At 36.7% G+C, this 13,817-nt stretch overlaps 1 protein-coding gene across 2 annotated transcripts in view; it reads left to right on the top strand.

Annotated features, from left to right (window-relative positions):
- LAMA2 (laminin subunit alpha 2) overlaps window positions 1–13,817 on the top strand; it is a gene marked incomplete at its 5' end in the record, with an annotated part of 635,124 nt that overhangs the window by 432,229 nt on the left and 189,078 nt on the right. For both annotated transcript variants that reach the window (XM_080805462.1, XM_080805461.1), the window contains one exon: window positions 8,276–8,400. In XM_080805462.1, coding sequence (XP_080661588.1) covers window positions 8,276–8,400 — 125 coding nt within the window. The remainder of the gene's footprint in view (window positions 1–8,275; window positions 8,401–13,817) is intronic.

Here is a 13,817-nt window from a genome sequence, read left to right as displayed (position 1 = left end):
ACACCCTGAGATTGTTACTGGAGCCAAAATCAAGAGTTGGACCCTTAGCTGACTGAGGCACCCAGCACCCCCATATGATTAATTTTAAAACATTCATAAAGGATACAGTTTAACTTCATTTTTTAGGATAAAAATTATTTATACTGTCCTCTTTAGAACAATTGGTTATTATAGCTATTTTTGTGCTACAGATTTATTTTTTTGACATATCCCCAGATGGAGTGAAAAATAAATACATGTGCACATCAGACATGCACAGCTAGTATAAATTGCTATGCTCTGAATTCTTATATTTTCCTTCAGGGAGCACATAACTTTTGAATTTAGGCAACTTTGTTCATCTTTGTAATAGCCCCAGGAGGCAAATAGGAAATAGCTATTATTACTCTGATGCTATAACTGAGGGAACCTGAAGCATAGTGATTTCTTTGCTATGTGTAGTATGGATCCCAGTTTAATATGAACACCATTACACAGAGCAATGCCCTCAACTTTGGGTAGAGTGGTCATAAGCATGACTCTGGGGTCAGACTGCTTTGGTTCCAATCCTCACTTCATCTTTTATGGGCTGTGGGAGCCCAGTCAGTTATGTCAAATCAATGGGGTCTTAGTTTCTTCATTTATAAAATGAAGATAATAATTGTAGCTACTCAGAGTTTTTGTAAGGATTCAATGAAATATTGTATAAAGGGTGCGGAACACTACTTAGTGCATGGCAAGCCCCAAAGAAGTGATAGTGATGATGATGATGATGAAGATAGTAATTATCCTACCTGTTATCCACCATTTATAGTCCAAGAATCAATCAGGTGAAAATTAATCAAAACATGTAAAAATCACTATCAGTGCTATGCTAGAATTCCTCACTTTTATCCTCGTATCTTTCTTAAAAAATATGGAGTAGAGAAGAATAACACTATAGAAAACTTTACAGTCTAAATATTTCAACTTTTAAATAAAATCCACATCACTTAGTAAAAATTCTCCTCATAATTCCTAATGATACTTATCAGAGAACTGTTGCTTCACTCTAGGCATTAATATATCCTACACACAGACATGTTACTACTAATAGCCCAGTACTATTGTCCCTTAAGGAAAATTTTCCTTAAGGAAACTTTTAAGAAAAGTGGAAGAGCAAAACCCATGTGGTATTGAACCCCAAGCCAGGGGGAAGCAGAGGTGAGGAAACAAATGCCATTCAGTATACACACATATACCCAACAGATAATCTCAGGATTATCTGTTGGGTGTATGTAGGAAGGTAGATAGGTAGATAGATGATAGATAGGTAGATGGATAGATAGATATATAGATAGGTAGAAAGAAAGATAGCGTTTCCAAGTTAATATAACACACACATCTGTATCTGTCTATATCTATATCTATAACTCTCTGTATATATCAACACTGTACCCCCATGGTTAGTATTGCTTTTGCAAATTTTTTAAAGGGAATATTGAATTCTCCTCAAGCTCAGATAACTTTTTGAAGACCAAATAATTTGTGAAAATACCATTTTCATTCTATCATTTTTTTAAATGAAAAGGAAAAAAAAATCATTATTGATCAGCTCTGTTGTCTGAAACCACCAGCATCTGTGATTAAATAGTTAGCCCTATATTTGGTAAACAGACTCATACTAAAATCTACTGTTTTTAAGGTACTTTATAAACCCTATCTTACTGAATTTATCTAAAAATATGACTAAAATAGGGATTGTTAGCATTGTATTACAACTCTGAAAATTAATGTTTAGAAAATTTAAGTAACCTGCAGAGCCTTAGCTAAAATGTATTAGAATCAGGTATCAAATCCACTATAAAATGCTATCTACAGAGTGTGAGAGAGAATAAATACACTGTTATCTGATTAAATGATTTGATTTTGAAGGCCTAGGTGAATTCTATCCTAGAGTACTGATAAAATCAGCAGCATGAAAAATATTTGCAAAAATCATGGAAATATGAAATTTGACATAAGATTAAATGCCACTCCAGGTTTATAAAGGAAAGCAAAATGTAGCAAGCATTGATTTTTTTTTTTTTACAAGCACTGATTTTGATCTCCAGTAAAACTTAAGGATTGCTTACTTAACTAATATCTGTCAAGTGTAGGAAAAATAAGTGCTCATTAGAAATCAGTATAGGGGAAAAAAAAAAAAGAAATCAGTATAGGTTCACTCAAAATAAGCATATGAGACTTATTGCTAGGGTTACTATATGTATAATATCTGAGATCCTTCCTGAATCCCATTATGATATCAAATTCATCAGAAAGTGTGATATATCATATCTCAAATTCAGCAAAAATAATAATAGCCCCCAAATGTTCAACCCTATTTACATAATGTGCCAGGCCCAAAGCTGATCCCTGTAGATAGATTTTTTTTCTCATTTATTCTTATAGGAAACTTATGTGGTAGATAGAATTGTTCCCTCTTTTACAGTTGATAAACTAATGCTGATAGAAATTAAATAATTTGCTCAAGTCATAAGCCAGTAAAGATCAGATCTATGATCCAAACTCTGGTTTTTTTAAATAGGCATTTGACAGAATGTTTCATGATATTTTCACAAACAAGTTTGAAGAGATGGATCAGATAGTAATTTGTTAACAAATTTGATGAAGTTTCTCTGCACTGAAGAATGTGTGCTGGGTTCTAGGTTCACGTCTCTAATGATGAGACATAGGCTTTGTGTTTCAGCCAGTCCTGTTCAAAATCGTGATCAGTGATGTGGGTGAGATGGATCAAAGAAAGCTGGAAGTGTTACCTAATGTATTAGATGGTGGTCAAGAAGTTGAAAGAGCCTGACAGGTAGACGTATGAACCACAATTAACAATTAATATAAAAGATTCTGAACTTAGGTAGGCTCATTTCATTCTTCTTGTTCATTCATTCTTGTGGTACTTAATATTTCTAACGTGCAGGTATTGCAGTAGCTGACGAAAAGATACTGAGATGAAGAATGCAGAGGACTTGCCCTCTAGGAGCTTATATTCTAGTGTTTAGGGAAAGAGCAGAGGAAATGATGTGTAGTAGCAATTCCTGTGAAACAGGAGTTTTTACTTGACTGGAGAGTCATGTAAGCAAGATCCAGATCAGGGAAGGGAGTACAGTCACTGTGTTTGCAAATCACAGGTAGAGACTTTAATATCTATTTTAAGAGAAATTCTGAGTGATCAAGATTATTAAATGTTTAACTTGAAGGGATTTAGGAAGTAATTGTATTTTGTAGACATTTGAGGACTTGCCTTGAGAAATGGGAATTAGACTTAATCTTTGTAGCTTCACCGGGCAGAACTTGGATCATTGACTGAAAGTAAGAATGAGATGTGTTTTCATTCAACATGAGGAAAAACTTCATAGCTTATAATTGTACAAGATGAAAAGGGCTGCCTTATAAGTATCCATTCATTCAATAATGTATTGAAGAAAAAGTGGGTAGGCATCCCTTTAAGGAGAGAGGGCTAAGTTAAACAACTTCTCATCTCGGATCTAAGGTACTATATAATATTAATGTTATATTATTTTGATTTAGTAGAGGAATATATACCACCAGTTTTCCCATATGCAAAAAAACCCCACCAATATCATATGTTCTCATCTATTATTGAAAAGGTACTAGAAAGTATACTACCACTCTTGAGAATATAATTAAACATCTTGTCAGACATCTAAAATACAGGAAATTTTCCTAGAGATTAATTTCTATACAAGATGAATATTATGTCTCAAAGTAGACAGGAAAGTCATATGAAAGGTCTCTGTCAAAAAGTTTCAAAAATAGCATCATGATTTATGTGTTGTGTTTGTGGACCTAAAAAGAACGTTCGATTCTGTTAACCAAGTTTAGTATGTCAGCAACTCTGTAAAAGATTGACCGTCCAGAGAAGGCTAAAATATTTACTCAATCTGTGAAGAGATTATATAGAGTTGCAGGTGTAAGAGCAGCAAACCATATTTTTGTATCTCTATTTCTGGTAATGATCAATATTATCGTTGTGTTTTGAGTCAATTATTAATGTTATGTTAGGTTATGTAAAATAATTCATTATGTAGTGTGTTTATTTTTAAATGCAAAATGCTGGGACATCTGGGTGGCTCAGCCAGTTAAGCTGCTGCCTTCGGCTCAGGTCATGATCCCAGCGTCTTGGGATCGAGTCCCACATTGGGCTCCTTGCTCAGCAGGGAGCCTGCTTCTCTCTCTGCCTCTGCCAGTCACTCTGCCTGCTTGTGCATGCTCGCTCTCTCTCTTTGACAAATAAATAAATAAAATATTTAAATGCAAAATGCTGATAATTGTTCAAGATCCTACCTATTCTTTGGGGACATGGTTATTCACTTAACTGTAACATGTTCTTAAAACACTCTCCAGCTAACTCACAATTTGACACCTTGTGGAATGATTTAGACTGGAATTTATGGGTAATTTATCTCAGAACCATTATTTCTTGCCATGCTGTTCTTAAATATGGAATGGCTATTTTATCTCTCAAATACCGGTTCTTTTGGCTGGCTGAATAAAAGAAGATCATGGTACTTATACAACAAATCCTAATGCAGAATACAACAAATTATCTTGTTCTATTAACCATATTTCTATAAAGTTATTAGACTGAGACTTGGCCTTTTTCATCTTAAGGAGACTGACCAGTTTGATCTATACTTCCTATATAGTACATTCGGTCATGCAGAATAGTCATCAAATGACTACCATGATTCAGTCACTGTGTTGAGCTAGAAGGAGCATTTAGCCCAGACTTGGGACATCAGGGAAAGTTTATCAGAGAAAACAACATTTAAAATGAGAGCTGACATGAATAGCTGCTAACCAGGTAAGTGGAGGGATTTGCATATAAGAAGTCCCAGAGGAAAGAGAGAGTATGACATAATACGAGAATTTCAGATGGTCCTCTATGGCTTTCACACAGCATATGAAGGTGGCAGTGGCTAAAGGTAAGGCTGGAGGGGTAAGCAAGCAGATGATAAAGGTATTTCTTGCCATGCTGGAAAGTGTATAATTCATCCTGAGGGCAATGGAGAACTAATGCAGACTTTCCAGCAAGAGAAAGGCATGGTTTGATAAGTTCTATAAGATCATCATTCTGATTGCAGTTTGGGGAAATCATTGCATAAAAAAAATAAAATTAGAAGCAGGATCTTTAGCTAAATTCTGTTCCAGTAAGCCAGGTAAAAATGAGACTAGCCCGATAAAAAATAGTAGGGACAAGGAAGTAAAGAAACAAAAAGTAATAGAATCATGGAACACACTGATCAAATAGGCTCTCTGGGATGAAAGAGGCCTCTCGATAGCTGGCCTGGGCAATTGAGCAGGTGATAGTGAACCCAGATGAAACGGACAATACAGAAGTATTAGCAGGTTCAAAGAGAGATGAGCTTAATCTTTGATATTTCAAATTCAAAGTGCTTTTGTTAGGCAGTAAAATCTATCCAGGAAGCATTTGGAAATGTAAGTCTAGAGCTCATTAGAGACATCTGGCCTGAATATATAAAATTTAGAGATTTTGGCAAATAGATGGTAACCAAAGTCATAGTAATGGGTAGATCACCAATGTAGAGTGTGTAGGGAAAAGGGGAGAAAAGAAAAAAAAGAAGTGAGAGCCAAAGTAGAATCAAGAACCCAATCTTACTACACAGAAAGGGAAGAAAGAGGCCATGAGGAGCATAAGAAACAGTAGCCAAAGAGTTAGAAGAAAAATCAGCAGGTCATACCATTAAAGAAACCATAGGAAAAGAAAATTCAAAGAGTAGCCGAAATATTAGCTGCTACAGAAAATTCATGTATCATAAGGACTTACTATTATCAGTAAATTTGGATTTATCAACAAAGACCTTATCAGTGATCCTGGAGTCAGGGTAACATGAGAATACTTTTTTAAAGTGGGGAGAGCTGAAGGGAGATAAGGAAGTAGAAATCGGGAATGTAAACAATGCTTTTAAAATGCTTATCAAAGATAGGATGGAAATTTCCAGAGACCTGAGGCCCCAGAGATATTTTTGAGCTAGAGAAGTCTGGGCCAACCTCAAATGCTAATAGGAAAAATGAGCAAAGAAGGGAAAAATGCAGATGCTGGTGAAAAGGGGGAGGCAGAAAGGCAAGGAATCCAGTTTAGGAAGAGAGTAGCTTCAGACAAAGGACAAATACCACTTCCTATGGACAGAAATAAATGTTAAAAGGATGGAAAGTACTGCAAGACAGATGGCAAGTCTTTCACAGGAATCTGAGGGAACACTCGAATGAGTACTTCCTCTTCTCTGAAAATAGGGGACTGTTGTCTGCTGAGAGGTGGAGATTGAGCGTATTTGAGGTAAATATCCTATTATATAAGAAACTGGATTCATTTTACATTATTATAAAAGACAACTGTAAGTGGTGTAATGCATTTTCAAATATAGCCCCCAAAATGTAAAAACCAAAACAATGGCCTAAAATCCATCATGGTAATGTCATGATTTCACCCTATGCAAGAGCAGAAACTCTGAAAAAAAGAGTCAAGAGAAGTCCAAAAAAAATTTATAATTCCAGTGTGGAGGAACTGACTTCAGTTACTGTGTGTTATGATGACCACACATACAATACCAAACTTTGTCTGGCCATTAGAACACACATGAAAAGTAAATATGTGCTTCTCTTTTGAATGAAGCCAAAAGCCCGGCATAGGGGATGTGGGCAAAGTTCAACATGGAGCCCACAGGAGTCTCTGTAGCTCCAGCTGAGTTGCTCAGATCAGTTCCATAACATAGACAACTATTTTATTACTGACTTTTTTGCTTCTCAACTTTTCTTTTGAGATTGTTTATAATAATTCATCCTTATAAACCACTCCAAACCCTGTGTTATAAAAATCAAGCTAAAATGCAATCCATATTCCTCCTTTTTCCTCCATTTTCTCAACTCCCCAAGTCAAGTATCACATTTCCTCTACATAACAGTCAGTATTGCATTCCTGCTGCCTTGTTTCTTATTTGGCATTTTTAAAAATAATTTTCCCAAAGTAGAAGTAAATTAGTATAGAGTTGGATGTCATTTTACCTTTTTCTCTTGCTTGATTCCTCTCAGTGCCTGACATATAGCTCTCCCTAAGTCCTCATTGCATGAATTATTGCAAAGTGTTAAGTATAATTTTGCTTTATGAGAACTTTAATTATAAAACTACACAGTATTCTGAAACTATTCTCATTTCCTTATGGAAATGTCTTAAAGCACATAGCCCAAGTGCCTCTCACTATGCGAACATGAAAAAGAAAATTTTGACCTGTGATGCCTGGTTTCAGATTGGGTCCACTCTATATAAAGAGTTATCAACATCTGGCAAGAATTAGATGGATAACATTAGTGGTAGTAACATTAGTAGTAACATTAGTATAGTAACTTGGGTGACCTTTGTTCTGTTTTGTTTTGTTTTGCCTCTTGTTGCCTCTTAAAACATACATGCTTGGTTTGGTTTCAGGAAGTCCATTGACAGGCATTCACCAAGGTCCCAGGATTTTTAGTACTTATCTAGCACCATTCTAGAAGAAACATAAATGGCCAGATGATGTAATAAATTATAGAAATGTGTGAAGTAGGGACACCTGGGTCCTCAGTTGGCTAAGCGACTGCCTTTGGCTCAGGTCATAATCCTGGAGTCCCAGGGTCAAGTTCTACATCAGGGAGTCTGCTTCTCCCTCTCAACCTCTCCTCCATCCTGTTCTCTCTTTCTTATTCTGTCTCAAATAAATAAGCAAAATCTTTTAAAAAAAAATGTGTGAAATATGTTCCCTAGATTACAGTAAGAGAAAAATTTATGCAGAGATTGACATAGGAAAAAAAAGAAAGGAAATTCTTATTGTCAGTATAGCTACAACAGCCTGGTATTGGTTTCTCTTATGAAAGAACTTCTTTAAAAATATGTATACCAAGAGGCACCTCAGTGGCTCAGTTGATTAAGTGTCTAACTCTTGATTTCAGCTCAGGTTATGATCCCAGGGTCATGATCTCAGGGTTGTGAGATCGAGGCCTGAGTCAGGGCCTGTGCTGGGCATGGAGAATGCTTAAGATTCTCTCTCTCCTTCTGCTCCTCCCCCACCACCCCACCGCCCCGCACACACCCTCTCCCTCTCTCTCTAAAGTATATATATATCAAGAACTCCTTCAATGATATGTGTGTATTCACAGGAGAACACATACTCATAGGTGAAGAGCTGTATGACAAATTACATTCTAACTCTCAGTAAATAAAAACAAATTTCTCTCTTTTCCTTTACAGAATTGTCAACATCACACTGCTGGTGACTTCTGTGAACGATGTGCTCTTGGATATTATGGAATTGTCAGGGGATTGCCAAATGACTGTCAGCAATGTGCTTGCCCTCTAATTTCTTCCAGCAACAAGTAAGATTAAGAAATATTACCAAATTTCCCAATCAGTAGTACCATCTGTGTAGCACACGGGCTTCTATGATTTAACTGTTTTTTTCCCATATAGACGAAATCTCAGTTTAAGATAGACATTTTTTTAAACAATACAAAAACATGACAAAAGTGAGCACATAATGCTCTGTGGTTTATTTTACCATTAGAAAATAATGGAAATTATTTTCTAATATTTTCCATTAGAAAATAATGGAAATATTTACTGTCCCAAGTAAATAATATTAATTAAAATGTAAATACTAATATTGACATAATTTATGTTTATACAATAAGTGATACATATGTACACATGTTTGTAATTTTACACACTTTTATAAGTATCTTGTATTTGCATATGGTTCTGACATAAACTCAACTATGAAGGATTGTTTAGGTACATATTATGTGACTTTTGTGACTCCTTCCACTTGCTTTGTGTGTTTAATTCACAATATGTAAAGAATTATTAAGAAAATAATTGAAAAAAATAGCTAAAGGAGGGTGACTTATTTTTACATTCCAAAATAAGCCCATATTTCCCAGAATCACAGTCCCATTCTGTTAAGATGGTCTGAGCTTGGTACCATGGAAACATAGCCATAAGGGGAAACAAAAACCAGAATATCTTATTTCAGTGCTGTCTGCACATTCTGCACTGGTTTATCTATTGAAGAAAACCCTTGTTGCAAAGTCTGTCTATACTTGAAAGTATAAGTGATTTATAGACTTCAATCTCTACCTGGTAGGGCAGTTTTTTCCTCTAAGAATTTACTTTTGAAAAGAATGTAGGGCAGTTTGTTCAGAATTAGAATCCTGGACTCCTTTTCTTGAGTATATGAGAGCCACAAAGCAATTGAGATAGATGATTTCCCCCTGCTGACTCAGTTTTTGTTTTTTCCTTCATCATTGGCTTTATATACATTCTGAAAACATTTTCATGTAAATTGTCTCCCTTTCTTCTGAAAGCTCCTCTCGCCCCCTGCTTAGGAGAATCAAAGGTATTTTTGTCAAATGTAAATTTTTAGGCAAGTGGGATATAGACGAGGATAAAATACATGTTCTTTTTGTTCATGCAAGCACGGAGTGGTAGGTGTATGAAAAATAACATTTCTATTTTCCTTTCCCTAAACTCCCTCTGATGACTAGATTTAAAGAAGACAATGTTATTTATTGTATTGTTATTAAAATGTGAGTCATTGGATTAGAAAGATTCAGTAATTAACTGATAATTTCTTTGATAACAATGAAGCATAACATCTGTTGAAAAGGCTCACAGTAAAATGTGTCTTAAGAGAAGTCAACCTAAATGTAAAGGGACTTCAAAGGTACAAATATAACACTTAATTTTGGGATCTTCAGGAACATATTGAAAGAATTAGTAGCATTTATAATAGATCATAAATAGTAGATTAAAATGTTTTTACTAGTGGAGATAGCAGGAATTTACATGAACAAAAGCTTAGAAAATAGAAAACACAGTTCTTCACATTTAAGAACTAATAAGTAAGAGTTTGGAGCATGGAGTTCAAATAGATGAAAATGAGCAGATCAAATGAACAGGAGAATGGAGGCCGTGTTATAGAAATCCTTGAATACCCATCTAAGAAATTGCTATTTAATTTTCTCTGTAATGAGGAAACAGTGCAAGTTTTTAGTTAGAACAAACAAACAAAAAGGTTAACGTGGCCAGAGCTACACTTTAGGAAGACTGTTAGGGGAGAGCTGTGTAAAATGAATTAAAACAGGAAAAGAGAAAAAGCAAAGAGTGCGATTAGTAAAAGCTATTGCACAAACTTAGGCAAAAGATAATGAGAACATAAAGGTAGGCGATAGTAACAGGAAGGGAGAGGAGGGGACAGGTGTGAGAGCACTGTTGAATGCAGCTCTCCAGGAGTGCTAACTAATTAGACATGAGGAGTTCGGGCCAGGCAGGAGTTGAAGCCAAATGTTGTTAGCCAGGTTGACCTCAAAAATGGTAGTGCGATTAACCGAAATAGGGAAACCAGGAAAGAGCTGCTCCAGAGGATAGACAATTTATGTTCCAAATAGGTTAAAATTGATATGAAAGATCTGTCCAAATGGAAATATGCAAATAGCTGCAGGAAATGGAAATAGAATTGGAAGGGCAGATGAAGGAAGAGATATGTTAATAAATGAATTAAAATTGAATAAGATTTCCCAGGGTTATGTCTCCCAAGGGGAGCATGTGGAAAGAAGGAAAGACAGAATTCCCTACACTAGAGAAACCAGAAAAGAAAGATGAGCCAAGATGGGAACTGTCAGGGAGGCAAGGGAATGGAGACCACACAGCTAAGGATACCCCCAGGGAGAAAAGCAGCTGCTCTCAGAGAAGTCTGAGTACACAGGGGAGCCATGACCTGTGAGGGTCACAGAGAAGTTTTGACAGTCAATCCAGGAAAACAGACGTTATGTTACAAGGATGGCAGTTTATAGCTTTCAGAGTTTTCAAGAAGGAAAAAGAAAGAGTGCTACCTTGATCGGTTAGCAGGATTAATAGAAAGGTGTGTTTTCATTTTGGTTTTCTGTGATTTGTATAATTTAAGTACGTTTTTATGGAAAGGACCCTCTAAGAATCAAAATACCAAATCCAAGTGGCTAGTTCAATGGTTTTCAAACTTCCTTAACTGCAACCATTGTAAGAAATCGTTTTTTAATATCCTAAGTTGGTACACGCAGAACTTCCGTGTATAGAATATAAAATATGTTTATAAATATGTATATATCCTATAACTTTTATTCAATTTCATTCTCCCACATTATTAGAAGAACTTTTATTCCAAATCTACTAGAGTGATTTCATGACCACTCATATGACCACCTAAAGCTTGGCACATTAATTAACAAAGACCTGTGTGTGCTAAGAAGGGAAGAGTTAAAATACAAAGCAAAGAAACAATCCAGGGCAAAGAAGAGAGGCCCTTCTTCCCAAGATGCAAAAATAAATTCTGACTATTGGAGGAAGCTGAGATACCCCTCTTCAGTGGCTTGGATCTGTGCAGTCAATGAAAAGTAAGGAGTAAGTCATGGTTAGTGATTACTAACTCCCTTCCACACATTAGTTTTTCAATATTTCTTACCATGACAAATTGTCAACTACCATGACAGTGCAGTCTGGCTCAGGGTTTTCTACCACCTACTCAAGGAAAAGTTAGATACTTTTCAACAGAGTAGAAGAAACTGTAAGCCCTCTGCAGTCTGACCACCTCTCCCCTTCAATGCCCTTCCTTCCCTTCTACAGTGATGTCACGTTGGAGTACCCTGTTCTTTCCCAAACACGCCACACATCTTTTGCCAGACAGAGAAAGATAAGAAACTGTGTGGTTTCATTTACATTGGGAATTTTTTTAAAAATATGGTGTCATAGAAACTGACTGTGGATGGTGGTTACCAGGGTGTGGGGAGTGGGGGAAATTGGGAAAGGCTGGTAAAAGGATACAAATTTTCAGTTATAAGATGAATGAGTTTTGTTTTTTTTTTTAAGATTTTATTTATTTATTTGACAGAAAGAGAGATCACAAGTAGGCAGAAAGGCAGGCAGCAAGAGGGGGGAAGCAGGCTCCCTGCTGAGCAGAGAGCCAGATGCGGGGCTCGATCCCAGGACCCTGAGACCATGACCTGGATGCAGGGCTCAATCCCAGGACCTGAGACCATGACCTGAGCCGAAGGCAGAGGCTTAACCCACTGAGCCACCCAAGCACCCCAAGATGAATGAGTTCTAAAGATCTAATATATAATATGGTAACGTAGTTGATAATATTTATTATATTGAAACTTATATTATATTGAAACTTGCTAAGCAAATAGAATCTGTGTTCTCACCCCCCAAAAAAGGCAGGGGTGATAGATGCATTAATTAATTTGTACATCTATGTATATCAAATCATCCCATGCATACTTTAGTTAAAATTTTATTTGCCAGTTACACTCCGATAAAGTTGAGCAAAACACAGTAGGTGCATAACGTGATATCAAGCAGTGCAAGTGCCTCCATGGAAAATAAAGCAGCCGCAGTGAACTGAGAGTGGCTGGGGTGCCCTGTTAGCCAGGGGCCTCATGAAGAGCTTCATAAACAAAGGCTTATGCAGAGACGAAGGGAGTAATGGGGAGAGTCACATGGCTGGCTGGACAAAGAGTAGTCCACCAGAGGAAAAAGCAAGTACACTGTCCTGGAGGCTGGCCCATGCTTGGCAGACAACAAGGATTCAGGGCAGCTGGTGCAGAGGGAATGGTGTCGGGAGAAGCATGACCAAGATATGTTTCAGGGAATCTCCAGTGGCTAATGAAATGTCCTAACTGCTAAGAGTCTTCCAATAGCAAGGGGTGGCTTGGAGCAGGGATATGCAATGATGTTAGCGATGGCAACGGGAGCAGCAGTTTCAGGTAGAGTGGATGTGGAATGTGAGAGAAAGGAGACAGCTGTGGCTTATGGCCAAACAAATGGAAGTACAGAATGATCATGGTTGAGACAGGGAAAATTATGGAAAGGTCAGTGGGATTGTTTTAGAGGGGGAAACTCAGTTTTAGATCTGTTAGGGTAGATGCAAAGGTTTTAAGCCCGAATGTGATCATTGAGGGGAGAGAGGGCAGGACAGGTTAGGAGAAATCTGAAGACTGAAGTGTAGAGCACATAAAGAGGTCAAGGGCATGATGTATATTCAGCAAAGGAGACTGAAGAAGAACAACCAGTGAACTGGGATAAAAACAAGAAGAGGGTGGGATCCAGGAAGCCATTTAATCTCTATAGTATCCACAGGAACAACACAGACTAGCAGACTCCAACTCTTAGAAACTCTCTTGAGGCAAATTTGGAGTTAGCAGACATAAGGAAATGTCTAAGATGGCCGCCAACAGAAAAGCACAAGGATTTCTGAGTGGCCCTGCAGATAATATGGGAATGGAGAGTAGATGAAGGAGTTCTGAGCTGAAAGAATCAACTCTAACTTAAAGTAAGTTGTGATCCCTACGCCCTCCTTCTTAAGTCCTTACATGTGATTTAAGGAAGGGATTCAATATACCATAATATCGTAATTCAGAAAAGTTTATATCTACTCTTCAAGGAGAATTATAACATTCTTGCATAGTAATTAAGACAGATATATTATTATAAAGGATTATAACTTAATTAGGTTGGCTCTCTAGAGTTTCACTTGAAATGTCTAAAACTTGTTTCCAAGTGCCTATATATATACATTATATATATATATATGAGTTCAAAATGTGATATATGAGTGTGTGTATGCGCACGTATGTATGTGTGTGTACAGATTCTCTCAGCATCAAGCTTTAACTGAGAGAGCTAAAAGCTTGCCAGAATGTGTCAATTATGTATTTGTGGATCTATTTTGTGAAGGCAAAAAATAAATTTGTTGGATAAT

The sequence above is a fragment of the Martes martes genome, assembly GCF_963455335.1.
Source record: "Martes martes genome assembly, chromosome: 6".
Taxonomy (NCBI): Eukaryota; Metazoa; Chordata; class Mammalia; order Carnivora; family Mustelidae; genus Martes; species Martes martes.
This window is presented reverse-complemented; position numbering and strand designations above follow the sequence as displayed.